This window comes from Cinclus cinclus, chromosome 9, assembly GCF_963662255.1.
Source record: "Cinclus cinclus chromosome 9, bCinCin1.1, whole genome shotgun sequence".
NCBI lineage: Eukaryota > Metazoa > Chordata > Aves > Passeriformes > Cinclidae > Cinclus > Cinclus cinclus.
The window spans coordinates 9,906,458-9,934,154 of record NC_085054.1 but is presented as its reverse complement, the minus strand read 5'-3'; the positions used below and the strand labels follow the sequence as shown (position 1 = coordinate 9,934,154).

Below are 27,697 nucleotides of genomic sequence, written 5' to 3'. Positions count from 1 at the left end.
AAGTTGCAGAGGCTTCAAGCGGGGCAAAAAGCACATTGGTCTGCCTTTTTTACAAACCTTTGGGCAGACAACAGCTAAAGCTTTCTACTCCCTCCCCTTTCCCAAGTGTTTGCAAAATGGATTCCCAAAGGGAACTCACTGAAGAGCTCAGACTTTACCAATCCACCCTCCTTCAGGATGGCCTCAAGGAACTCCTTGAAGAGAAAAAGTTTGTAGATTGCTCTCTAAAAGCTGGTGACAGAAGCCTGCCTTGCCACAGATTGATTCTGTCGGCATGTAGCCCTTATTTTCGTGAGTATTTCTTATCTGAGCAAAATGAAGAGAAAAAGAAGGAGGTAGTTCTAGATAATGTTGACCCCAACATCCTGGATATGATTGTCAAATACCTTTATTCAGCAAATATTGACCTCAATGATTCTAACGTGCAAGATATTTTTGCTTTGGCCAGCCGCTTTCAGATCCCTTCTGTATTCACTGTGTGCGTCTCCTATCTTCAGAAGAGGCTTGCTGTTGGTAACTGTCTGGCCATCCTTCGGTTAGGTGTTCTGCTTGATTGCCCAAGACTTGCATTTTCTGCCCGTGATTTTGTTTCAGACCATTTTGTGCAGATCTGCAAAGAAGAGGACTTCATGCAGCTTGCCCCACATGAACTTATCTCAGTTATTTCACCTGACAGTTTAAACGTAGAGAAGGAAGAACTGGTATTTGAAGCAGTGATGAGATGGGTCCGAACAGACAAGGAGAACAGAGTAAAGAGCCTGGGGGAAATTTTTGACTGCATACGTTTTCGTCTAATGCCAGAAAAATATTTCAAAGAACAGGTTGAGAAGGACGATATAATCAAAAGCAACTCAGACCTTCAGAAAAAAGTAAAGATTATTAAGGATGCTTTTGCTGGAAAACTGCCTGACTCTAGCAAGAGCACAGAAAAGTCAACCAAAGGGGAGGTGAACGGCGATGTAGGAGATGAAGATTTACTGCCTGGCTACCTAAATGACCTTCCCAGGCATGGCATGTTCGTCAAAGACCTGATTCTTCTGGTTAATGACACAGCTGCAGTAGCCTATGATCCTCTTGAAAATGAATGCTACCTAGCAGCCCTTGCAGAACAGATTCCCAGAAATCATTCCAGTATAGTCACCACACAAAATCAGGTCTATATTGTTGGAGGACTCTATGTGGAAGAGGAGAACAAGGATCAGCCTTTCCAGTCATACTTTTTCCAGGTACAAGCTTTATAATTGTTGGTATAATAATAGGTGCTTATAAGAGTTACTGAAAAGTGTTCTGAGTCTCTGCAAGTGGGTTGTCTAGTCTCTTTGTATGGTGATCTAGAGAGAGTTATTTTTGTCTCAGAGACAGAAATGAAACCGAGGGACTTGCATCTTCTTTTTCAAGATCAACCCCTGGTGAGATCTCAGAAAATATTAAAAAATACTAGTATGTTCTATCTAGGCACTGGCTTTCATTAAGGTCAGATTTTTCATGGTACAGATGTCTAAATTTAGGTCAAATAATATTTTTGTAAAATACTTTCTGTGTATTTTTGTTAACTTTGATGAAAGTTGGAGTGCTTTAGCTTGTTTAGATCTGATGTCTTTCTTTTTTTGGATCTGAAATACTTTCATGACACCACTAATGCATATATTTTAAGTGCAATTTCAGTCACTAAAATTGCAGAAGTCCTTTTTGTCATATCTACATTAGAAAGCCTAAGGGCCATATAAATATATAATTTAGAGGCAGAGGTTTTTTCTTGGCAGACTGTCAGTGTCAGTACACTAAATACCATGTTTCAACTGAGTGTAATTGTATATCTTTGTAAATCTGTATAATATAAGGCTGATTAGTACTAACTGTAACTCCAAGATACATTTCAGGAAAATTAGCAAAAATGCAGTTTGTCATGCTTATACCATAAACTAAGTCTGTTGGTTTTGTAGCTACATGCTTTGGTGTGTATTTAAACTATTTTGTTGCGAATTATGCTGCTGGCCACATCCTCTCTTTAGGCACACTGGCCTAAAAGAGTAGAAGTAAGTCCTATTTCAATATGAAATAAAACACAGTAATAAGCAGTGATAGAATTTTGAAGCCTTCACATATTAAAAAAATGGAAATCTTGTTTATAGGAGTATGACTCACTCATTTCATACACAATAAAAGACTTCGTTTCAGACATTTGTTATATTGATGAGAGGGAAATCTTAGTTTATAGGGGAGGGACTAACACTGTTTCAGTTCCTTATGTCAGTGTAAAACACTAATCACTGAAGTGAAAAACTTGTTACAGAAATATTCTTCCAATAGAAATAACATTGATGTAGTAATGTGTATTTAGTCCAGAACTGAATATGTCTCGGGCTACTAGAAAGGGGCTTCTGAGACCTCAAGACTGATACTAAAAATAGATTACATTTTCAAAATTTTGCTGTATATGTTAACATTCATTTCCTGAAATCATGTTCGTTTACTTGCTGCTGCTATTCCCTATAGCTACAATACTTAGCTGCATTACCCATGTGGCTGCTGTTCTCTCCAAAATATTAATGTGGTGCCAAACCAGTTTTCACTTGCTGGTCTTCCTTTTCCCACCAGTGAAGCATTGTATTTGGTTGCTTGCAGTCTGGGGAATACAAGGCTGCCACTGGCTCAAAAATGCATGACAAGTTGTTGCCCTATCAGCAGTAGATATGTCATCTTGAAGACTTATGAAATAAGCTGTGATCTCTGAGGGGTACATCTTCTCATTAACCCACCCAGATCCAGCTACTGGGGAAATCCATGTCCAGGAACTACACTGTTGCAATAAAACTTCCTGTCCAACAGGGGTGGTCTGTCAAATTTGGGAGATGCATTTAGCATGGACACCTTGACTGTGGAACATACTTCTGGAAGAAGAATGTCACTAAACTAAATCCTGAATTTTATTTTGACTGAACTTTCTTTTGCTTTCTATCAAATGCCTTTACACCCACACAAACTCTTATCTTACCCTCCCTTCCTGTACCAACATCCCACAAATCTATGTGAAGTAGGTCTGAGAAAGTAGTTATTTTTGAATGTTAGAGATAATTCAGGTTTAATCACAAGTTCTCAGATCAAAACAAAAAATAAGCACCACAGTTCTAGGAAAAATCTGGTTCATTTTGTCATCTGTCCTGCTGCTGCTACTTTTCCTTAGGTGTTTTCAAGCATACTGGATTTGAATTGAGAGAGCCCTGAGAGTACTGCAGTACAAATGACATCAATATTGTTGCCAAGGGAGCTGCAGTGGTTTCCGATTTTGCTTAAGAGTGAAGTAGTTCTTTTGTCTTCAGAGATCTCATGAACTTTTTGAAGTTATTTGTGATGAAACACACATCTGTTGCTCTAGGGATTGCAAAAGAAACATCTGTGCCATTTGCCGTGTGGTGTCTCCTGATCAGTAAGAAGAACAGTGTAAGCATGCCTGGCACCTCATTGTAACAATGAGCACAACCAGCTAAACATACAGGTGTGGAACTGCAGGAGTGGCTGATCCCGCAGGCAGGAAGAACCACTTGTTCTTTCCAACATGATAGGGAACCAAGAATGAGGAACCTTTGTATGAGAAAGAAGAGCTTAATCAAGAGGCAAGGAAACACTGAGGGTGAGCAGACACGAAGAGAGTTGTATGGCATTGACTCTGCTAGATCTCAGCACAATGAAGCACGGGTGGGTAGAAGACATCATTCATCAGCTGCATTGAGGGAAGGGCAGGTTGTTCAGGCAAGCAGATTTGCTGTTGAGAGACACTGAGTGCCAATAGATAAATTCTGTGGAACAAGATTTATTGTGTGGACTTTTCCTCTTTGCCTTTCCTAACCCTTCCTGTTCTGATGCTCTTTCAGCTGGATAGCATTGCTGGTGAGTGGGTTGCCCTTCCTCCTCTGCCATCAGCCAGGTGTCTCTTCGGGCTGGGAGAGTCGGACAACAAGATCTATGTAATAGCAGGCAAGGACCTTCGCACTGAGGAGTCGCTAGATTCAGTATTGTGCTATGACCCTGTGTATGTTTCATATTTAACTACATCCACTGAGGACATGCAGATGGCCCATTGTTAGCTGAAAAACCCTAACAGTGATCTTCTTGTTCCAGGGCAATGAAATGGGGTGAGATCAAAAAACTGCCCATCAAAGTATATGGCCATGCAAGTATCTCAAACAATGGACTGATATATTGTCTTGGTGGAAAAACTGATGATAAGTGAGTTTCTAAGTCTTTTTATGACAATAATATTATCTTCTTGGTCCCTAATCCATAATATGTCCTCACACTCAGAAATGAAGGTTTCCCTTTTCTGCATCTCTGGATTAAGGTTGCTAATAGTCTGGCAGAGGGAAACACATTATAGTATCTAGGATATATTCTTTGGTGATAAAGTAAATTACATATAAATTGTAATCCAACTTGCTATTTTAATAACCATACTTATTTCCAAGGCAAATTTTACTTATTCCGCAGACAAATTAGTAATACATAGCTCTGAGGACCTTCACTGAAAGTATTCTTTCCTTTCAGATAGAAGTACTTAGGTGCCCTGGAATTATGGTCTCAGTTTTTCCAATTTTCTGACCTGTGATACCTGTTATACCTTAATGGGTATGATATTAGGAAAATAAAAAGTTTTCACTCTTCCTGAACACATGGTGGTAATTTTTTAGTGTTTTTATAGGGGATATTTGAGATAAAAGTCTGTCATAGCAGCCAAAACATCACCATCATCTTTCCTTTACATAACCTTTGCTGTATATTCCTCCACAAATCCACTTGAATACAATATGCTGGGAAAGAATGTTGTCTTTCTCCTCAAAGGTAGTAAAATGTCTGCCCTGTGTAATGTAAACCACATTTGATTTAGTCCTATGGATGTGAGAAATGTTTTGTAGACATTGCAAGGATTCTCAGATTAGATACAAGAAAGGATCTCCAGGAGAAGAAAGAGGTGGTATAGATAAAATCATACAGTGGAACAAGTCAAAAGTTCAGTAGACATGACCACTGGTTTTCTTTTTGCTCCCCAGGAAATGCACTAATAGATTATTTGTGTACAATCCCAAGAAAGGAGACTGGAGAGACCTGGCTCCAATGAAAGTGCCTCGCTCAATGTTTGGAACAGCCATCCATAAGGGCAAGATTGTCATTGCAGGTGGTGTCACTGAGGAAGGCCTTACTGCATCTGTTGAAGCTTTTGATCTGACCACCAATAAGTGAGTGCAATATGCAAGCTATTTTAATCAAGTGTTTTATCATCTAGGCTTTTAGGAGCTCTGAGGTAAGAGTCACAAAGCTGTTCAGGTACCTATACTCCTACTGAGACATTTGGTCTCCAGTCACCTCTCCAGCAACAACAGCAGCAGTTTACAGAGTGGATCTCTAGATGTTTTTCCTGCACCCGCACACACTCAAATTGTTATGCTAATGACACTTGAAATAAATATAAATTTTGGAAACTGTAGGGAAAAATGAGAAAACTGGGGAACAATATGTCTGTATGAAGCATATCACTGAACCATCAGGGAATCTGCAAAAACTTGTCTCTGGGAAGAGATGTCTTAACAGTGTAATTGTGTCACTTAAGAGTTGCAGAAGTCTGAGGAGATGGAGACACTGGAACTTACTGCTGATAAATCTCAGTTTTTTCCTTTCACTAAACCATGGTCCTTGGTACCTGAATTTGTTGACCAGAGAAGTATTTTAGTGCATTCAGTTTACAATATTTTTTACGTGTTAACTTGACTTTTTTCTTTTCTTCCTTAGATGGGAGATAATGCCTGAATTTCCCCAAGAGAGGAGTTCTATTAGTTTAGTCACTTTAAGTGGAGCTTTGTATGCTATTGGAGGCTTTGCAATGATTCAGCTTGAATCTAAAGAATTTGCACCTAGTGAAGTCACTGACATATGGAAGTAAGTTTAATTTTAGTCACTCTTTCCTGGTCAAAAGTCAAATCTAAAACTGAGGTTTGTAGACACTGGAGGCTAACAGTGTTTTTCTGTTTAACTCTGAAAATGATCCATAGCACAGGTTGTAAAGCATTTGTTGACAGATAAAAAGTTTGTCAGAAAGTAACAAACATGAGACTTGGATCTAATGACTACTTCCACCTACTAATTATTTGACCAGTCCAAGTCATGATCTTCAGCTTCTTTAGAAGAGCAAATTGCCATCTCTTGGCAGCTTTAGCCCTGCCAATAAAAACATTCTTTTGTGACATGTGAAAAGCATGTATACACAGGGGCCTGTACATACTATTGTGTTGATAGTTAAATGAGTAACTGTTCCAAGAGAATCAGAAGTCCCTATCTATCTCCTAGATTTTTACCAGCTAATCCTAGGAGCAGTTGAGATATCGTATCTCTGCTGGGACTCTTAGTTGCTAATGTAAATTCAGTTGTTTTAGTTGGCAGTAGGAAGGAAAAACCCCCCAACTTTATATGCAAGAGTCTGAAGAAATTCAGAAGGGATGCTGAAGGAGGACGCTTTTTAAAAGCATGACGAAGGTCAGCAACAAGCTTTAGGGATCAGGAAAAGAGTAACTTGTGTGCAAGAACATCTTTCTGTTCTGGAGTAGAGGACAAAAGCAGCCTTTCATGGCACCCTTCAGCACATGGTTGCTACAAGCCTTTGCAATAGGCAGACTGTCCTTTTCCTGTATGTGTGCTGAAGCATCAAATTTAAAGAAGCTGTTTTCTAACATATTTTTAAATGCAGGTATGATGATGAGAAGAAGGAATGGGTTGGCATACTGAAAGAGATCCGATATGCTACTGGAGCCTCCTGCCTGGCCACACGCTTAAACCTCTTCAAGTTATCAAAACTGTAAACAAAATGCTGCAAGATGTGATATGGTGAGGGAGTTTTGATAGGCTCTTCTGGTTTTGTTGCATGAAAATGTTGCCAAATTGTACAGTTTTGTAGCAGCATACTAGTCATACTGGGAACTGTTAAATAGTTCATTTGTCTGTCCACTTCTTAAGATACTTCCTAGCTAATCAGCAACCACTGAATTTTTGCCAGTGTTTAAATTTCTAAAGGGTCATAATTAATGTTGATAAGATTAAGATTTTGGCAAGTCCAGTTTTCCACTCTGTGAAATTGCAAACAACACTAGTTAGATTTCTTTGCACTCAATACAATCCAGGTATTGGTGGCTTGTCCTCCAAAGAATGCACATGAATTAATTGTAAAGTTAAATACAACTAATACGTAGCTAATTTTATTCTAACGGGCTGCTTCTATGGCCAGATTTCCCCTTTCAGTAATGTATGTAAATCCTGCACTCTTCAGCGCTATCTTGGAAATATTCTCATCACAGACCTCAAAAAAATAATTTGGCTTGGAATTGAAATAAATGTTTTAAACAGAAGTGGCTTAATACTATGTGGCCTAATAAATGTCAGTCTCAGCCAGAGCTATACTAGTAGACAGAGGAGAGGGTAGAGAGAGAAGTTCACAAGGTTAGTAGCTCTACTGTTCCACCTCCTATGTTTAGACTTGATAACAATGATTTTCCACTTTTTTTATGCTTTTATATTTATTTCCAAAGCAAATATTTAATGGAAGTTTTTCTCAGAGACCTGAGGCCAATAACAAGCATTCATGAAAAAGTCCTAAAAGAACTATCTTTAGCAAATACCTGTGACAGATAGGACTTTTTCATTTACTATAGAGTTGATGCATTTTGACGTTGAAACTTTTAACAATTAAACTTTGTTTTTAAAACTATAAAAGTATCACTTGATGGTGTCTTTTTTTAGTGATTACCTCATCATCACTATCATACTGACAGGACACAGATATCTTAGTACAGCCTTTGCCCAAAATAGAGCACTCAGCTTTCTTCAGAGCATGCATGCCATTTTTTTGTAGAGTATCTCTTCAAAGGATGTCTCCATTGTATAAAGAGGGTGTCATTAATCTAAAGGATTTCATAAATTTAAATGTAATTACAACTGATGTAGCAGGAAAACTGGAAAAGAAGGCCACCACATGTGATTGAATAGCAGTGCCAATTATCAAATGGCCCCTTGCATTGCCTTCCTGTGAGACAGAAGTACACATTTGCAGAGGCACAGCCATCATAGTATGTTTCAGTATGTCACTGTCCACTAGTACTTAATCTGTGGGGCATTTTCCCTTTAGTATCCAAGTCTGCAGCAATGCTTAGCACCTTTTTATTGGCTCCAGTTAGATCACTGGTTTACACCACTCATCTGCTCTAACACTTGCTGATTTAATATACAAAGAATGAGCACAAAGAATCAAGGACAACACATTTTACTGAATTGCTTTTTTTTTTTTTTTTTTTGCTTTTCTTTAATGCCCTTTCTGGACCAATCATAACAGGTTTTAATCCTCTTCCCATTGTGCATACTCATAACTTTATCCATACATAATTTGAAGAAAATTGGCTTGGTACAGTGACTGCTAGAAACTCAGCTCAAACATGACCATCCTGACTGGTAACTTCAGCCACTGCCACCTTTCTTACACTCCAAGGCTGCTTCTTGAAGACTGTACAGAAGCAGAGTCATGTGAGACCTCTTTGACATGTACTCCACCTTCTGAAATACTAACCTATATTTATGATTGTCTTCTCCATTTTATACAAAATACAATGCACATAGAATCTTTCTGGGTGCTGTGCCTTCAATGACATTTCCGCAAAGCGGTCTTGGAGCCTTTGTCCATTTGATAACCCTAAGTGTCTAGACTACCATCTACTAGTTTTGTCAGTCATCCCACAAACATGAGGGCTGCCTCAGGAGGAGCAAGCTCCTGAGCAGGAGCTTAGAGCAGGCAGCTCTAAGCTGCCTAAGGGCTGCCTTAGAGCTTAGATCAGTTCTGTTGTTTTTTCCTGACCTTCCATTCCTGTCCTGATTTGTATTCAGTTAATATTTTTCTTCTGCTACTGAATAGTAAAAATAAAAGGTGACAGCCAGATGCATAATGGCCAATTCAGATATGCAGTTGCTTATCTCTGCCAGGTTTCAAGTGAAGTGGTAGAAGACTGCATCCTGCTTCTATTAAATATGCAAGAAAGCATATCCTCATTGCACATGTGAGGAAACAGGCACAGCTAGCAGTCACCCTAAGGTGATGGCAGCTGTAGGCACAATGTGGTTCCCTCTGGAAATGGGATCATTTGTCAAGCATGACACCCCTGCAGTTACTGCTCTAGAATGAAAACATTCTCCTAGTTATTCCACTTCTTTCTTCTACATCTCAGTGTCTTATGCCTCCTGCATAAACCCTACCAGGGTTTTCAAGTATGTGAAGGTGTTCCAGAAGGCTCAGCCATTCTTCTGCACGCACCAGATCACAGGGCAGGAGAAGCAGCTGGAGGTTCCTCACCACACAACACTCTACCCCAGCACAGTCCCCCACAGTACCTCTGTTCTGAGAATGGAAACTGAATAGCTCCAAACGCAGCCCTATTCTTAGCAAATCTGCATTTCAGTTTCTTGGTTTCAGAGTACAGACACTGTTTGATTGCTAACTGCTCATTCTGTCACGTGCTGGAGGACACACAGTTTCCAGTAGACTGCTGATTACTCTCCGAGTCAATAGTATTTCCAACTTTTTCTGTGGAGAGTTTTATGTCTGGCTAAGCCTCTGTGCTATTTATTTAGGAGGTAATAATGTAACTTGATTGCAAAACTGCCAGATTCATGTGCTCGTTATAGCTTCCAGATAATGAGAAGTTTTAAGCATCCTTGTCACATCTTCACAGCCCACCGTGACCTGCCTTTTGCAATCCCTAACAAATTGAGGATTAAATCTCTTTACATCAGATGACCTTGGCAAGCCTTGGTCCAGCTGATACAGAGATTTTTGAAACTTAACTACTCCAGGATTACAAGACGTTTGATGGTACATAAACTGTTTTTATAGAAGTACTTTAGACTGCACGTCTGGTATCACTGTATTCCATACAGCTGCTGTCTCAGGTATTCCAGCTGTTCACCTTTTGTTGACAGAACCATAGAATTCCACTCAAAGTGAGGAATCTGTAGAACAGAATGGTACAAATGGACTTTTAACATTGGTATAAGCCACATACCATAGAAGAGCAAAGAAAAGGCTTTCCCAATATCTGTTGATCTTCACTTGAAGATATTTACTGCTTGTGTCCTCCCAAAATCCTGGTTTATTCTAATGCTGAAAAGATCCATTTCTTATTGTAAGATTCTCCTCTAAGTTCAGCCAGTCTGCTTCTAAAAAGCAGCACAGTTGCAGAGATTCAAAACAGATGCCCACACAATACAGGCTGTGACCACTCCATTGCACCCTCTCTTCTTTTAAAAACCAAATTGAGAGAGAAATCCCAGCTCACTGTACTTTGTAATGCCAATGTATCAGACTGGAATGGTGTATCAATAGTATAACACAAGAAAGAGTGATTATTCTGTTTTTAAAATACCCCAACCAACAAAATTTAAGCTTAAAGAAGGATTCTAGTTAAAATTAGGTTAGGTGAGTAATTGCATATATAGGAGCCTCTGCACTAATGAATCTCCATTTCCCAAATGTTTCAGTGCTGGTGCTGAATTAACTCTGGCCTCTAGTGTTCCCTGTCACAGCACTATCACTGCAGCAAACAGCATCCATATCCCATATGGCAGCTGGCAAAATTGTCTTACCACTCAAGGAGGGTATGTTTAATCTTCAGTGAATTGAACTGAAACCCTCATTTCACTCTCTCTCCTTTATTCAGGCTACAATGAGATGGTTTGTTTGCCTGCAGTAAGGTCACACTGGGACCTTCAGACTTCAGTTTTGCTTCACTCTCTTTCATAGGTCTGAGTTCTGTGAAGCCCTTACACCATTTTGAAAACACCTCAGAATTTCCCCCCTAAATACAAAAATTGCTATTTCCCAGTAGGTGCTTTTAATGATAAAACTTTCTCTAAATCGATTGTGAGGAAAATGGATCATTTTTCACTGCTGATACAATCCAGAAAGGACACAAAGTATTGCTGACTGCTCACCTGAACTACTCGGTACCCCAGCATTTCCAGGTGCCGCTTTTTCACTGTGGGCTCTCCTTTCAGATGACGTGAATAATCTTTGCTAAAAGCTTTTGAATCAAGAAATTCCAAAGCAATTCTGCAAACAGTAAAAATGTGCATTTACTTTCAGGTCTTACCTGAATAGCAAGAAGTGATAGTTCTAGTTCAGTATTTAAAGTCACAGCAAGACTAGATAAACCTGACAATTCTCAGAAAACAAACAACTCCCTGGAATTAGACAAAACATTTTTCCCCTATTTATCTAGAGATACTTGAATTCAGAAAAAGCATTTTCTCCCTGCATCTGTTTTTGTTCCAATGGTAAAAACAGCTAACCAGCATTTTCAAGGCTTGCATTTGAAGAGGTGGGAGGAAAACAGTTGTCCAATCTCATGAAACACATTTCAAGAACCTGTACTTGGTTTGACTGGGATGGAAGTACTTTTCTTCGTACCATTTTGTATGGTGCTGTGTTTTGAACTTATTACCAGAACTGTTAATAACACACCAATATCCTGGCTACTGCTGAAAAGTGCTTGCACAGCCTCAAGGCCTTCCTGGTTCTTCCCTCTGCACCCGCAGTGCCTACAGGCTGCATTGACAAGAGGTTGGGCAGGGACACAGCTGCGAGGGAACCTCAGCTGCCTAAAGCAGTATTTCACACCGTACAACATCATGCTCAGCAGTAAAGCAGAGGGGACTTCTTCCCATTCAGCCATTGCCCTGGCATGCCTCTCATGTAGGTGAATGACTGCATGGCCATTGATTGCTTTGTTTACTCCTCCCCCTCTTTTTTCCCTTCACTTATTAAATTGTATTAATTGCAACCCAGGAGTTTTCTTCCTTGCTATTACCCTCCACATTCTCTCCCCATCACACTGCAGGGGTATGAGCCATGCCATGCAAGTGGGAGGGAGCAGCTGTGGCTAACCCACCACACCCCAAAAGCCTAAACCTCATTAGACTTTGGAAAAAGGAACAGAACATTAGGACATGAGCATCAAAAACCTGGATGTAATCTTGGAAGAGTTCACGTGCAAGAATTCAGTGTACTGACCTTTGAGCTCCTGGTGGTAAAGCCTTTCTCCCTTCATCCTTGATGTCATATCTCAAGTGTACTCCCCCTCCACCATCCAAAGGTACATTCTGAGCCATATAGGAAAGAGGCTTTTGATTTACATCTAGGACACACTCAAAATCTGCCAGAAAACAAAACAAACCTGTTTACTGACAAAAAAAAAGTGAAAGAATTTAGTATGTACAATGTTTACTTCTAGAAAAACTGATAGCCATAATTAGAGATACCCAACATTATTTATGCTGTAAAGAACACTTTAGAAACGGTATTTTATACAATTATTTTTGCTTTGCAATATCTTGTATTATCTTAGGACCATATGATCAGGAGCTTCTTAATCTTAATGATAACAGTGATATTAAAGGACTCCATAACAATTTTTGGAGTGTTAACATCTCACCTATTTCATAGTAGTACGGTGTGAGAACAGATATTCTTGAGTAATGGTTCCCTCCTAAGATCTCTGTCAGCATTCTGTGAATATGCCGTCGCTGTGGATTTATTCGGCTCGTGCCTACAAAGACAAAATAAAAAATTCATACCTCAAAACTTCCACAGCCAAAATTCTGAAAATAGTGCTTTGAGACATTGTATTTTTGAAAGCCAGGATGCTGAATTAGATCTTTTCCACATATCCCGAGTGTTATTCCATCGCAATTCAGAGACAAAGTGGTCTTATTTTAGCTAGAAACTGGCAGGTGCAGGCTATTAAGTAAATTTCAAATACAGACTTTAGATCCCAGGATATTTTCATTCACATACTACAAAAACTTAAGTTTTAGGATTCACCTGGTGGATTTTGTTTGCTTTTAATTATGTTTAGACATGTATTTGTTTATTAGAGCTATACCACACTATCTGCCACTTCTCTGTCCATTGCAGATTAACACCTTGCTGCATTACACATCTTCAGTCGTAGAGACAAAGCAGCTGAGTTGTATGGATAGCACAGATCTTCTCATGAGAATTAGTGGAGGAGACTCTGTGTTTGCATTAGATGGATTTTCTGAACTGATCACCATTCTGAAAGATCTCAGCTGCTACACTTGATCACTAGCCTACGTCTCTATCTCTCATCCCTGATGGATCTTGATACTTGCGAGGAAAAAGGGAGGATCAAGTTCAAAAGGAGGCAGTAAAAATGTTTAGCCTGAAAAATTTAAGTCAAATGTTCAGTTTTGTAAATGAAGCAGGGAGCAAAATGACCCATCTCTTCCAGTACAGAATGGTCCTCTTCCTGCCTTTCCATCCTTCATGCCATATACACTGTTTCTGTGTATTTTAAATTTAATTCTTCTGCAGAAATATCCCATCCTTATTACATTAATTCTCACAAGGAAAACCAGTTTGCTCCCAGTTGCACTTTCCAAAAATACATGCTCAGCAGAGAGGGGTGTGCCTTCTATTGTGTGCTCCTGTCAGCATGACAGCTTTAGAAGAAACATCTAGTATATTGTTAAAAAAATAGATTATTAGGAGTAACAAGGGCAGTTTGTCCTGTCTTAAATTACTCACTGTTATGAAACACACGTTGGCAGTATGGCTCGTGAAACCAAGGGATGTGAAACTCTGGGCATTCCAGACAGACTGCTCTGTTCAGTTTCATGAGGCTTGAGTGGACCCTCTGCTTCACCACATCAGGAAGGACTGATTTAAAACAAAACAAAACAAAACAAAACAAGCAAACAAACAAAAAAAACCAAAAAACAAACAAAAAATCATAGAAGTGTGTCAACTGAAATGTGAAAAATCCAACAAATTGAACTAAATGGTAACTTCTGAATTTTTCACTAGAAATGCAAATATCTGTATGCTATGGCATTTATAAAACTCATGCTGCAGAATTTTAGAAAGGTTCTCAAAATCCCTGAGAAAATAAATGAAAAAAACACAGTTCTGCTCAACATTAAGAACAACAGCAAGACAGAAAATAGAAATTGCTTCTATTGTGTAAATTTAATTAAATAGTTGAGGGCAAAAGGGCAAGATTACATTGACAATGAACAATGCAGAGGTAGAGAGGAATGAAAGTCAAGCACTCAGTCTCTTATTTAGTGAGAAGAGACAGGTAGGATACGTTTCTTGCAGACAAGAATTCCACGTTATTCCTTCAGCTTTGTGACTACTTCTAGTAACAGACACCACCGTCAGGTAATTTTATTTCCAATAAAATTGAAGAATTATTAAATACAGAGTGCAATAAGTTGACTATAAAATTTGTTTTAGATTACTTTCTCTCACCTGCAATACAGGTCTGTACTTTTAAAACAACGGATTTTTGTTCATTCCTTCCCTTTTAGCACTCCAATTATGACTATATTATATAGAGGGAGTCTTTCCCAAAATCAGAATCATTTAAAGAGTAATTCTACATGTCAAGTTGTGTGCAAGTGCAAATTGCATTTTATGCCAAACGTTACACAATCGAATTCATCAGAAGCTAGATCGCTACCTTTAAGTTGAGCATCCAGTCTGCTTAGGAAAGAAACATTAAATATTCTTGTTATCAGAGCTGGAGGAAAATACCCAGCCATTGCCAAAACATGACCAAGCAGCACCAAGTGATAAGCTTCAATATGACCTTGAAAAAGCAGAGAGAAACCCATATTAACACATGACCAAGTTGAAAGGATTTGCAATGCCCTTTCCCCGGCCTCTCAAATCATCTGATTTCCTCTCTTAATGTGCAACACAAATCCATACACACTTCCTCTACAATTTTAACGATTTCTTTGTGATGAATTACAGTATGTATCCTGTTCTCAAATGATGATTCCTTGGGGAACATAACAATTCTATCCAGTAACAGCACAGTGAAATAATCAGAATTTCCACTTACATTTTACTATGCCAAAAATCCTTTGCTAGTCCCTTATCAACAGTCATTTTTAACAGGTGAAAGGAAACCCAAAATTGAATATTTGTCATGGTTTAACCCCAGTAGACAGAGTATTAGTAATAACATACTTACCTTTTATTTGCTTAACTAAAATACCATTCTATTTCCATTTTAATGCAGTAAAAATCTGTCTATTGCACTTACTCAAGTTAGAAGTAAGATGCTGGATACAACTCTTAAAGAATTTTTCATTGTCAGGAGGGTCATAATTCAAAGTGGAGAAAAGGAAGAGAATAAAATAGATTTCAGAGGGGGGAACCTGAAAAAAAAGACATCCTAAATCAAGTCACTGCAAAATATCCTAATATTGCTTGATAATAAAGAAAAGCTTTGTAATTAATTCAGAATTCGGAGATTTAAAACTAGATTAACTGTTTTCTAATTTTTTCCTTTGGTCAACATTTCCTGGAGAAAATAATAAAAAAATAAAATGTAGTAATAGTTGAAATTGCAGCCACAACTAAAACTTAAAATTTATTTCATATAAGTGGTCTAAACATTTGCATATGCTTAAAGAACCTTTTAAGAAGGTTTTGCATTAAATGTTCTTAAAGAAATTGAACTGCAGCAGGATAAAATTAAAGGTTTATACGAGCACCAGACTGAAAATGAGAAAAAAAGACAGTAAGAAAAAAAGAGTAACTTTGACCCGATACACAAGCTATTGGGGAAATCCCCACAACAATGAGTACTGTTAAAATATCCACCATGGGATGTGACTGTTTATAAAGAAGTTGAAAACATATTAAGATGGTCAAATGTAAAGCTGAATGTAAAGGATTATGGCTGACCAAACACTGAACAAGAAAAAAATAAATGAAATGGCTGACCAAACACTGAACAAGAAAAAAATAAATGAAAATTAAGGATAAGTGCAAATTTATATACATAGAAGTAAAACAGCTTTGAGTGAGCACCAAAAAATGATCTCCAAGTCAGCTACGCTGAAGAATACTCTTAAAAACATGTGTGGATTGTGCTCTGAAACACATCAAATACTAACCTGTCCTTTCTTAATGAATAACTCACAGTAGACAGAAAGAAAAACTGTGATACCTTGTCTATATTTTCAACAGTCACAGAAGATATTCTGTCAAATAATGCAGGACAACGGTGGTCTGATTTTATGAGAAAAAAAGACAAGGGTAAAATATTTGCCCATGTTATTTGATCTATCAAGCGCTGACACATGGCCAGACTTTCCTCATTCAGGACTTCTTCAAACCATTCTCCATTCACATTTGAAAGCTCTTCCAACAGAAGATTTAAGTTGTTGGCTTTCTGAAGCCTCTGAAATCCACAGTCATTTAGTTTTTGCAGAAGCTTGGCACATAGCTCAAAACTGTTTTGCCAGTGCAACTGGCCATGATGATTCCACTTGACAAGAGCTGCAGCAATGCAATTCAAATGATAGAGTCTGCATTGAGGCAAAACTGCTGCTGCTTTGTTCACAATCATTTCCTCCACTTGAAAAGAAGGAAGCATGGCTAGAGCACGAATTATGGCTGCAGTATCAGCAGGTATCACACTAAATTTTAAATAACTGGAAGAGAGATAGAAATAAAAATCCATCAGCAGTAATAAAGCGCAAATGTTTAAACAAAAGAAATTACATGCTTGAAACTTCTAATTTAGAAGTCAAAAGCTGCACATCAAATATAAAATAAGCAGAATATTAATGACTTGGCAGAAATCCGCACACCATTTTTTCAGTGAGATTAAGTTCTTCCTTCTAATTTATTCAAAACTGAAGAAGGGGAAGAAGACAGTGAGCAGCTCAGTCAGCTGGTGAGACTCCAACTGCTACTGATAAACACAGAAGTTCTTTGTAAGGCCAGAATGTCCACATTTGTCAAGGTTATCTGTGGGTTTATGGTTAATTTCCCTGACTTCTGTCCTAGAGAGCACCAAGTTTTGAGGTGCCTGAGGAACACGAAGACATCATCCACCAAAAAAAAAATGTACAGCCAAGGCATTACATTCCCATAGAGGCTGAGCAATGAAAGCAAGATCTCTTCTCTGGCAACTTTCTAGTGTTCTGTACAAGCCTAAGAACTAACTGGATAGTTCTTCAATCAAAAGAGTATTTCTGTGTCACACTTTCACTTGTCCCAACCAAGGCATTCTGTGTCTTTTTCATTACTTTTTCTGTCAAGAATCAAATACAATATTAATACCTACCCATCCTATCAAATACCAATCAAAATATATTGTCATTTCAACATCATTATTTTACAGTGGTCAAAAGAAAAAGGGAAAAGTATTTTTAAAAAGTATCATATATATTAGCAGATACTGTTGGGTCTATAGTCAAGACAGTATCAACTTTCCATCCTCTGATTTACATGTTTAATAGAATCAAATACTTATAACAGTTTGTTACTTCTCCAGATTTTATGGGAACAAAACACATCTTAAGATTGCTGTTTAAAATCTTAAGTAGAAAACTGTTTAAAACTCACATGGCTACATTTCCAAGAATACACACTTACCTTAATAGTAACATTTTTAGTTTGGCAAACAGCTCCCGATCCTGGCAATGCAACACCACCAAGTACTGTGTTAACTTTACCAACTGTAATACGTGATAGCTCTCCAAGTGTTTGTGCAGAACAGAAACCATTCTGAATACAGAGAAAAAGATTACATGGTATTAAGCTAACACAAAAGACACTGCAAACTCTTAACATGCCACATGAAAAACTGGTATCCTGTGGTTCATACTACCTATGTGGAGAGTTTCACACACCTGCACTCCTCTCCACACTGATTTGGACACTATTCCACTTAGAGCAGCCTCTCTCCACTAAGTAAATTGCAAAATTAAAATCTTCATCACAACAAATCAGCCACTTCACACTACTAGTTTCTGTTGCAGATTTCACAATCAGTTAAATTTAGAGTGGACCAAGAATATAATGCACTAGAACACCATCACCAGTTTCAGCACCACCACACTCACAGAACAGTGGTTGTTACAGCTGTGTTGGTCTAAAGCTGCAGAGGGGGAAAGATTTGTAGGGAAATATAATACCTTAAGACCTTCTTTATACAGTGAGACTCAAAAAGAAAAGGCATTAATTCACCTGATCCTCCTTTTAGTATCTCTTTGCTCCACAGGACACAAGTATGTCCTTTTTCTTTGAAGGATCTATTTGATTCATACAACTACCTTCAATCCAGTAACTGTTCACAACATGCACTTAAATTCTGTTGTATCTGTGACATGTCTAATCCTACCTCTTCTGTGCCCAAAACATCAATTTCTTTTCCATTCATTGTATAACAGACACTACCTTTCCCTATAAACAGTTTTCAGTTCAAAACTGCAGAGAACATGGCCCAAGTTCTTAAAAACATAAGCTTTAATAATCCAAAGTAGGACACAATGACTTTTGAACAAAAAATTCACAAAAGTAACAGGATCTCCAAGACAGGACATGCTCTCTGCAACTTACAACATTTCATTGGCACTCTCACGAGGTTACAGTAAATGTTAGAGGCTAAGTTTAGTGCAATAGGACCACATATTTGTAAATCAGAGAGATATTACATGACATTATATGATTTTCTTTGAAATTCTTAAATTGCCTCAATTACTTCTGGATCAAGCTGCAATATTCTAAAATCTGTGGCAGCCAATAACTTAGAGTGTATAAGCACTTGTGTGCAAGTGATGCACCCACTGCTCCCAAGTTACTGGATATGTCATAGTTTTCCACACTAAATGGAAGTTTAGCTAGAGAATACAACTTCTTAGTGATATCAAAAAATTACTTTTTGAGTAGATGAGAATTTCTGCATTTCATTTTCTGCATAGTCTTCAGTATCATCAATACCTGGTGACTGCTAAACTCCTCTACCATGTGTCCTGCAGTTACTAGCAACCTAAAGAAGAAAAGACATATTTTCCAATGAAAAACAGTTGAAAATCTCTGGTAGAGATTGCAGCCATTTTCTTTACCGATGAGAAAAAGAACAAAATTTTGCTTCCAGAAGCAAAATTCTCCCAAACTAGAGACTTTTCTTCTGTGGACTTTTCTTCCTAACAGTTGGTCTGTATAGCACTGATATAGGGATGTGTGTGTGTTGGATCAGTGCATATTGTTCTGATATTAGAAACCAGTGAGTCCAACAATTCTAAAAGTAGACAAGAAGTAGGGAATGTACTCTAAGATACAAAACAATTCATGGTCAGTCAGCAAGTTACAGATAACAGAATCAAACATGAACTGAACTGGTTCTGTGGTAATTAAAGCCCATGTTTATCACAAAAAATACAAATTTAAAAAAAAATTAAGAAAAGCTTTTAGAACTAAATCGGCTATGGCAAAACCAACAACAGGCTTGCAGCATGTCCAAATCTCTGAATAAAGGAAATGTTCATGAAGAGAAGTACGAAAATATGACTCACTGTAATTAAAAATTCTGCCTAGAACTGTAGGTTTTGAGAGATCCATGAGTAATACCATCCCCAAATAAGATTTTGTGGCACAAGAAGAACAGGCACAGAAAAAAAAAAAGTCTGTCACACAATACTGTGCTCTAAATAAATGCTGAAGTGTTCCCTGATGACGATCTTTCATAAAGAATAGGATGTCAGCAATCTGATGTAGGACAAGATTCAGCCTTTTTCAGCTACTTGGCAATCTTAAAAAACGAAAAAGCAACACATATCACTACATATATTTCTCAGGAGAAAGACAGAAAGGTTTTTACTACCACCCTGTGTGAAAAGAAGGCTGTAGTCTAAGAGACAAACTACAGGATGGCCTTGCATAACAGCATTCACACCCCCCTTGATTGATGGATTTGATTCAACTTCTTAATAAAACATACTGCTCTTCCATGATGAAATCATCCATTCCTGCAATGTTACAACCAGGAAATGTAAGGCTCAGTTCACAGATGGGCTCAGACATTCCTCCAAACACCAATACATTTTGAATTCCTGTGCAAGAATATATATATCATAAATAAAACAAAATTATTAATAAACTTACCTTTCTCTAACCTTAGATCCTGCCACAGGGCCAAGAGAAAAAAATAATTTTGCAAATGTTTCAGGATCATAATAATCATCTATAGTTTCAGAGAGCAGCTGTTTAGCAATCAGGCGGAATTCAGCACTGTCAAAACCCAGCTGCTCATACAGCCCAAAAATATGACTAATACTGCGTATATCAAGATGGGAGGCATTTTCAAGGAAAATCCTGTTGCATTTTTCTAGCAATGGATGATATCTCAGTTTAACATTTTGGAGAAACTGTAGTATTCTTCTGGCATAGTTGAAGTGGACTTTATCCTTTTCTTCCAAGAGCTGTTCAGCCTTGTGTAGTAATCGATCTCGAAAACTCTCTGTGATAACTTCAGATATGCTGATCATCAAAACTGACAAGATCCTAAAAAATTCAAAAGCCAAATTCAAAACGCAAAACGTCAAAAAATTAATTACATTTACACGTTGAACATAATAGGCAATACATTTTAGATTTATTAAATGAAGTGCACAAAGAAACGAATGGTAGTTGAGGTGCTGTTGGCTTCTGTGCAAAAAGAATTTTAAATCTAATTTTAAAAAATGGATGAGCAAAAACCATTTATCCTACTAAAGTAAAAATTCTGCTTTCAGTGGACTTCCAAAATGATTCAAATTTTTCAGCCATCCCTTACAAAGTTACGCATGTTAATAATTTGCCTAGGTAAAATCTGCCTAAGGCAAGACCCTGATTTGCCTGATTCATATTTGCAAAAATATCTTTAATGTTCAACAGACACTAAAGAAGCCCAAACAATTCACAAGTGACAGAATGGGAAGAAGAGTCATCGTCACTCCTAAAGAAAGAATCCCTTCCAAAGGGAATAAACCTTATGACCACAGAGAAAGTGATTTCAGTAAAGAAATGCAGTCCTATTCAAGGAGTTTCATAAGCAGGCTCCTCACATATATAAAAATCAGTGTTGGGACTGCTGGTGCAATATAAAGCAGAAAAAAGAGAAGCCTTTGCTGTAACAGCCCCGGGGAACAGAAACAAAAAAAAATAGGTTGGTCTTCTTTGACTAGGGCTATGTTTTAAGTAGTTTAAATATGAAAGTAATGTGCTAGACATGCTAGCAACAGAATTTATTAATTCAACTTGACCAGAAAAACAATGTTCTGAAGAAAATAAACATAATATTGCTTTAAAACCCTTTATTGCTTAACAAAACCCTTTATAGCTTAACAAAGCCATGTCATAGTAGAGAAACTATCAATGTCAAGGGAGAAAAAAGGGAGAAAAGCAACTTCTGGTGAGTCAATAGCTTCTAAATTATCAAAAAAAAGTCCATGTTTAGAATCAGGATAAAGCTGATTCTAAATATCTGCTGTACTGTAAGTAGAACAGTGGAAATTAATTAAATCTTTATAACCTAAACAATCAAGCAGTAGTTTTAATAACTTAGATTGGTTATAAGGAAATTCTTCGTACGTCATTGGGAAAATACATTCACTTGTCAATCAATCCACAAATACAAAACACTTCTTTCCTACAAACCCCCAGCTGAAGCAAAGAAACTCCAGTTGAGAAAAAGGGGAAGTCTTCAGAAAAGACAGACCAGTAATTGCAACATTTTACTTCTTCTGCTTCTCAGCTTACCTTAAATCCTGATAATTCTGACACTTACCTTATATCCTGTATAGAATCCAGCTTCATGTCCACAATATGAGCTATTTGGCCAGTTATGGGACTGAAGTGCCTGTGTTGCTTGTATAAGCACAGAGCAAATTTAGACAGAGCTGGCAAACTAAGCCTGTCAAGACATTAAAGACAGTCAGACACAATATCTACCTTTTATTTCTAATAATTAACTAAAGACAAACATTTATTTTAACAATTATATAAAAACTAAGGTTAAAGCCAAATTACAAAACAAGGAAACAAAGTATCTAAGCAAAAAACCTAGGTGTTTAATATTAAAGCATGTTGTGCATATGGACATCTACAAGAATTAGCCATCCTTCACTTAACCAGCCTAAGAAATCTATAAAGATTATATGCTCAAGCAATGATGTCAAATGAATAAAATGAATGTGAGAAATTTATTACTTGAATATAATTTTGTTTTCAAGGTACACTGTATTTATTTACTTGTCAAGATGCTCCACATATTAAGAAGAGGCAATTCTGTGATGCTGGTGCCAAGACCAACATTCTGCCATTATCCCAAGATTAAAGAATGAAAACTACAATATCCCCCCTCCAAAAAAAAAAAATCAAAAGAAGATGACAAAACACAACAAAAAAATGCACAAAAGGAAAATGCTGCTGTTTAAATACAAAATGTTTTTACTGAAATTAAGATAAGCATGGTTTTAATAGCCACTTAAGACCTGGACAGCAAGCACTGAGATAAAATTGTAAATATGAAAACCTGTAATTCACTTCAAACACAGATAGATCTATACAGACAATATATTTCAAAATCTCCAATGTTGGACCCTGTTGTTGCAGTATCTGAATCTCTCAAGCATTTGTGTACCAAAGTCTATATGTATCATTTTCAAGACCTTCAAAAATACAACTGACATTTAAAATATTCATATTGTGTTTTAAACATAAATACTCTTTGAGAGCTCTTGCATAACCTCACATGAAGCAAATCATGCTTGCAACTTACATCTTTCACAAAGCACAGCAGGACAATACTTGCCTTTCTAATCTTTTCCACGCTTCTGTAACAAGCACTTTTGCTAGAGAAGCATGGTCTTCAGCATTGAGCCTTCAAAATAAAGATAATACTTCAATAGTCATAAAGAAATAAGACATACGTTCTTTCACTATTTATCATCATGTTTTACTTTCCCACCATTCCCACTATTCAAACAGATTATAAACATTTGTGCATGAATAATCAGAATTCCTAACAATCATAAAACATATTTACTGGGACTATAAAACAAATCTGTACTGCCTGTATCTCCGAAACTGAGGCACAGGACCTTATGCTGCCTGTGTCACACAGTCAAGAGTACAGAAGCTGTGGCAGGGCAGTCTCATCCCAGTCTCCTTATGAGATGGCTCTGTGTCAAAATTCCTTCTATTTTTATTACCAAATACAAAATGTATTTAATACTCTTTACCTCAGGATACTATATAAGGTGTCCACTATCACCTCATCTTCCATGTGTTCCACCTTGTTTTCTGCCAAAATGCAAAGTGTAAGAAACTGGGAGTGATTTCTTACATAGTCACTAGTCCTCAAGAGAAAGGGCTTCTTCTTTTGCAACTGCCACAGCATGTTCAATGCAACTCCCACGTGCTTTTCAGAAAGTCTGGCCTTGTTCCTCCCAACAAGGCTGAGCACTTCATCTTCATGGGTGCAGCCATTTATCTGGCTCAAAAGCAGGTCACTACACAGAGTGCGAGCTGGGTAACGTCTCAGTGTAAACAAGTAAAGCTGCCTCAAACCCAACATTTTGCTATGCCTGCCAGCTAGCTTTAAAGTGTCCAGAAAGATTCTTCTGTCACTTTTTGCAAGAAACCATGATGTTACAGACAAGAAACTCAAATATTTGAAAAACAGAAGACCGTTTTTCTTTCATCCTGTCTGGTCACTGTATTAAGAAGTAAATTCTGAAGTACCTGCAATGAGAAAGTATCAAAGCACTTAATTTCAGTTACAACAACAAAGTAAATATCAGTGTCTCTACATTATAATGTAAGGTAAACTTAAGAACCCACAGCCTGAACTCTTCCGATAGAAAAGCTCCCAACAATGAACACTGACATGCTCACAAGTACTATGAAGCTAATCCACTTGGTAAGTTTTCAAATTTAGAAAACTGTCTTTAAAGTGCACATGTGCTACCAATGCTACTACTGAGCAGGAAAAGCTGAAGATTTTAACATGCCAGTACTGCATGACTAAGTGAGGCTTGCTCTCACTAGGCCATAATCCCAAGCTGGGGACCAGGAACTGCCAGAAAATACAACTATTGGTGGTAAAATGAAGTGACATGGCATCTAGTTGAGAAAGTTGATCACCTTTGTGTTACAGGATACTGATCAATCACATACCATCAGCTGAAATTGCCATTGCACTAGAGAAAAGCAACCTGATTCCAAATTATAATGGAAGCTACAGCCTTATCTAATGAAATTCATGAAGCATTATTTTTTTTTTTCTTAGAATATACCCCAATTTGTCTACAGTGCTAACAACTACATATTCTACAACTGACACAACTGATTCCAAGATGGAGTACACAAACCACTAGTGTTGAAAGTCTTAGTACACCAAAAAAGCCTCATCAAATTCCCTCAACTCAGAGATCATGGAAAAGTCTAGAAGTCTTGCTTTAGAAGATACAACCCTTAACAAATGAAATTATCAATACCTTCAGTGAACTTGAATGCTCTTCAATTGCAGGCATGATTCCATCAGTGCAACGTTAGCAAGGTGATGGCAGCAGTACCCACTAGTTCTGTTGAGGAAGAAAAAACCTTATTTGTGCAGCCTGTGCAAGGTACTGAAATCATTCCAGAAAGACGGGTGTAAGTGGATTTCCTTTGACATCTGTGCAATCCTCTTCTTAGAACAAAAAGCCATATAGCATATTGCACTACACTGCTGTCACTGACACTGGGCAGATACAACGAAAACTAAAATGAAGCAATTTTAATTTATAAACTGCTACAGTAAGAATTTATTTTCTTTCCTATGCAAAATGAAAGAATACAAAAAAAAGTACATTTTTTTCACATACTATGCATTAAGAACTTTTTATTATAATTATTTGCTTTATAGTCTCTTTTCAGATTTTGCTTTTATTTTTTCCATACGGCAGTTGCCTTTAAGAAACAATATACTTCCCACAGTACTGGCAGGCTAAGCCACAAGTCAGGATAAAGTAGGTACCAGAAGAAAATATAAAAACCTTCAGGCTCAGCTTCCTGTAAATCCACATGACACATCCTTTCCCCTTCTCGTGCTGCAAAGGATCTTGCATCCCCTATTCAACTGATGGGGAACCAGGACCTCTATCTAAAACAGCTTTTGGGAAGCTTCCAAATATATCTCTATTCTACTGAGCAGATGCAAGCGATTTACAACAACCTTTTATACAATTTTAAATCATAGTAAATTCCAGTATCTTTCCAATAGAAAACACTGGATGTTTTCAAATATCCAGTTACACAGAGGAAAACCAGGAAATTTGGATCTACTTAACCAACTATTTCTAAGATCATGCAAAACACACACCAGAAGGACAAGGTCTTTGAAATAATTTTCTATCGGTTGAAACACAATGAGCACTTTCAAAGCTGTATTACAAAACGCATAGAGCCAGAAGTCTCCCAAAAATGAGAAAATGTGCACACTCACCACTCCCCAAGTATAAGAACTTCTAGAGATCTAAGTAACTAAGCCTTAAGAAAGCTGCTTGTGCAGCAGAGGCACCGAGCCGCCTCAGCTCCCGTGAGCACAGCCGCAGGCAACACAACACCTCCGTCCCCGAGTACGAGCGCTCCCACCGCGCGCCGCCGGCTCCGTCACCGCGGGGAACTCTGACCCCGAAAAAGCCGGGAAGGGGCCGAGCCGCCGCAGGGGGAGACTCGACTGCCGCCTCGGGGGAGCGCGGGGACCGCGCTCCTGCGGCACCGGCCCTGCGGCACCGGGCACGGGGCAGGCACCGGGAAGTGGGCAGGCACCGGGAGGCCAGAGGCACCGGGCAAGGGGCAGGCACCGGGAAGTGGGCAGGCACCGGGCAAGGGGCAGGCACCGGGAAGTGGGCAGGCACCGGGAGGCCAGAGGCACCGGGCAAGGGGCAGGCACCGGGAAGTGGGCAGGCACCGGGCAAGGGGCAGGCACCGGGAAGTGGGCAGGCACCGGGAGGCCAGAGGCACCGGGCAAGGGGCAGGCACCGGGAAGTGGGCAGGCACCGGGAGGCCAGAGGCACCGGGCAAGGGGAGGCCCCGGCACGGCCCCGGCACGGCCCAGCTGCCGGCCGGCGCGGGGAGGCAGCGGCTGCCAGCGCTGGCTTGGGCGAGGGCTCGTCACACGGCAAACTCCACCACCCGGCGGGGTTAAAGGAGAAAGCAAAGGAGCCATCATCAGCTCGGCAGAAGCCGGTCCGAGGAGGAGCTCTCCGTTTACCTTGGCACAGGACCCTTCCCGCTGTCCGGCCCGGCTCACTCCGGCCGCGGCCCAGCGCTCCACGTGCCCTGCACTGCCTTCCACCGTGCGCATGTCCCCAGGCACAGCACTTCCCATGAGCCGTCGGGAAGATAGGGAGAAAGGGAAAAGGCCGGCCAGTTGAGACTTTCCAAAGGAAATAGAAATAACGATTAAAAAGGTCCAAGGTTCATACTGACTATTGCGTATTAAATAAAGCAACTTTTTCATAATTCATTCTCAGTGGGGGAAAAAGTTTTCACTACCTAGGAAAAGCACAAAGGGAGTGAAGTTCGGAAGGATAAAGTCGAAGAGCTAGGCTTTGTTGTACTGGAATTAATGTTATTTTATTTTACATTTTCTTTATGCTTTGCAACAACAATAAATTTAAAATAAAGGAGCTTCTGGAGACAAATGTAGCATATCTTGAAACATGTATGTTGCTTATGTTGAATATGCATAGCTCCAGGTCATGTTTCTGGACCTTTTCTCACCACCATTCATAGCAGCAGACATTTAGAAAGAATGATAGTAATCTCAGATTGCTCTACATTCTATCAAAAAAACCTCAACGAGGACTATTACCATAATTAATTCTGACCAGCAGTATTGCCACTGTCTATCAAATGTTTGGGGTTTTTACTTTTTGTCTGTCCCTCCTAATATATTGGATGCCTTTGAATATGGAACTCACTCAAACTAATAGAATAGACCCCAAGTTATTTATTACAGGTCTGTGGTGTTTTGGAAAGGAGCATATCGTTTTTAAACTAGATTAGTTACAATTTTTATAACTGTGGAATTTGTAACTTGGACAGGTTGTGTATCCTCCTGCTAACAAATTCCAGATGACCCCAGTTACAGTTTACACAGGCATGCAAGTAACAGAGTGAGACCCAAACCCTGTCAGGTGAGCCCCAAGTGGGACACATAAGGTACCTCTTTCAAGAATGTCAGGCCTTGTGCAAACCCACGCAACAATTCCAAGGCATCCGAGAGGAAAACTGTAGCAGGAAACAATTCCATGTTCATATGAAGGAGACTTCTATAAATCATACAGATTTTTCATTTACAAGATGCTGAACTTTTCACTTTTGACTTATGAAGTATATTTGGATACATAAAACAAATGCCTAAACCAAATTAAAAATGCTAGATAAAATTATGTTAAATTTTTAATTGGAAACATAGGGGAGGAAAGCAATGCTTAACAAAGCATGCTGTGCTGAATCCAGTGCCGATTTACCAAACAGATGTTCACTCACCAGCTTCTTCAGGATTTCAGAACTCACAGGTGTTGGTTTCACATTTAATTTTTTTTAACAGAAAATCAGGAGATCATTGGGTTTTCTACTTCTAACAAACTTGTCATCAGCCAGTCACGTAACTTCCATTACTTCCCATTATGTATGTGGTTACTGACCCAAATGCCTACTGGTTTGAATTAAATCCCATCAAAGGATATACATTCTTCAGTGCCAGTCCTAGTTAATTTTGAAGGCGCTCACAACTTTAAGCATTATCATAAA

The 27,697-nt window shown here is 38.6% G+C and overlaps 2 protein-coding genes across 2 annotated transcripts; one reads left to right on the top strand and one right to left on the bottom strand.

Moving 5' to 3' along the window:
- The first annotated feature begins 101 nt into the window (after positions 1–101).
- On the top strand, positions 102–7,816 carry KLHL41 (kelch like family member 41). Its single transcript, XM_062498056.1, has 6 exons — positions 102–1,226; positions 3,873–4,030; positions 4,120–4,227; positions 5,046–5,231; positions 5,782–5,928; positions 6,734–7,816. Exons 1-6 carry the CDS (start codon positions 117–119, stop codon positions 6,843–6,845), a joined length of 1,821 nt encoding a protein of 606 aa, XP_062354040.1. The 5' UTR covers positions 102–116; the 3' UTR covers positions 6,846–7,816.
- Positions 7,814–26,208, bottom strand: FASTKD1 (FAST kinase domains 1). The gene is made up of 16 exons (XM_062498055.1): positions 26,151–26,208; positions 24,391–24,477; positions 23,134–23,635; positions 22,704–22,772; positions 21,678–21,803; positions 20,015–20,413; positions 18,789–18,899; positions 17,504–17,635; positions 16,068–16,554; positions 15,156–15,270; positions 14,565–14,693; positions 13,628–13,759; positions 12,513–12,626; positions 12,092–12,233; positions 11,014–11,131; positions 7,814–10,032 (listed from the first exon to the last, which is right to left on the bottom strand). Exons 3-16 carry the CDS (start codon positions 23,466–23,468, stop codon positions 9,943–9,945), a joined length of 2,499 nt encoding a protein of 832 aa, XP_062354039.1. The 5' UTR covers positions 23,469–23,635; positions 24,391–24,477; positions 26,151–26,208; the 3' UTR covers positions 7,814–9,942.
- Positions 26,209–27,697: the final 1,489 nt, after the last annotated feature.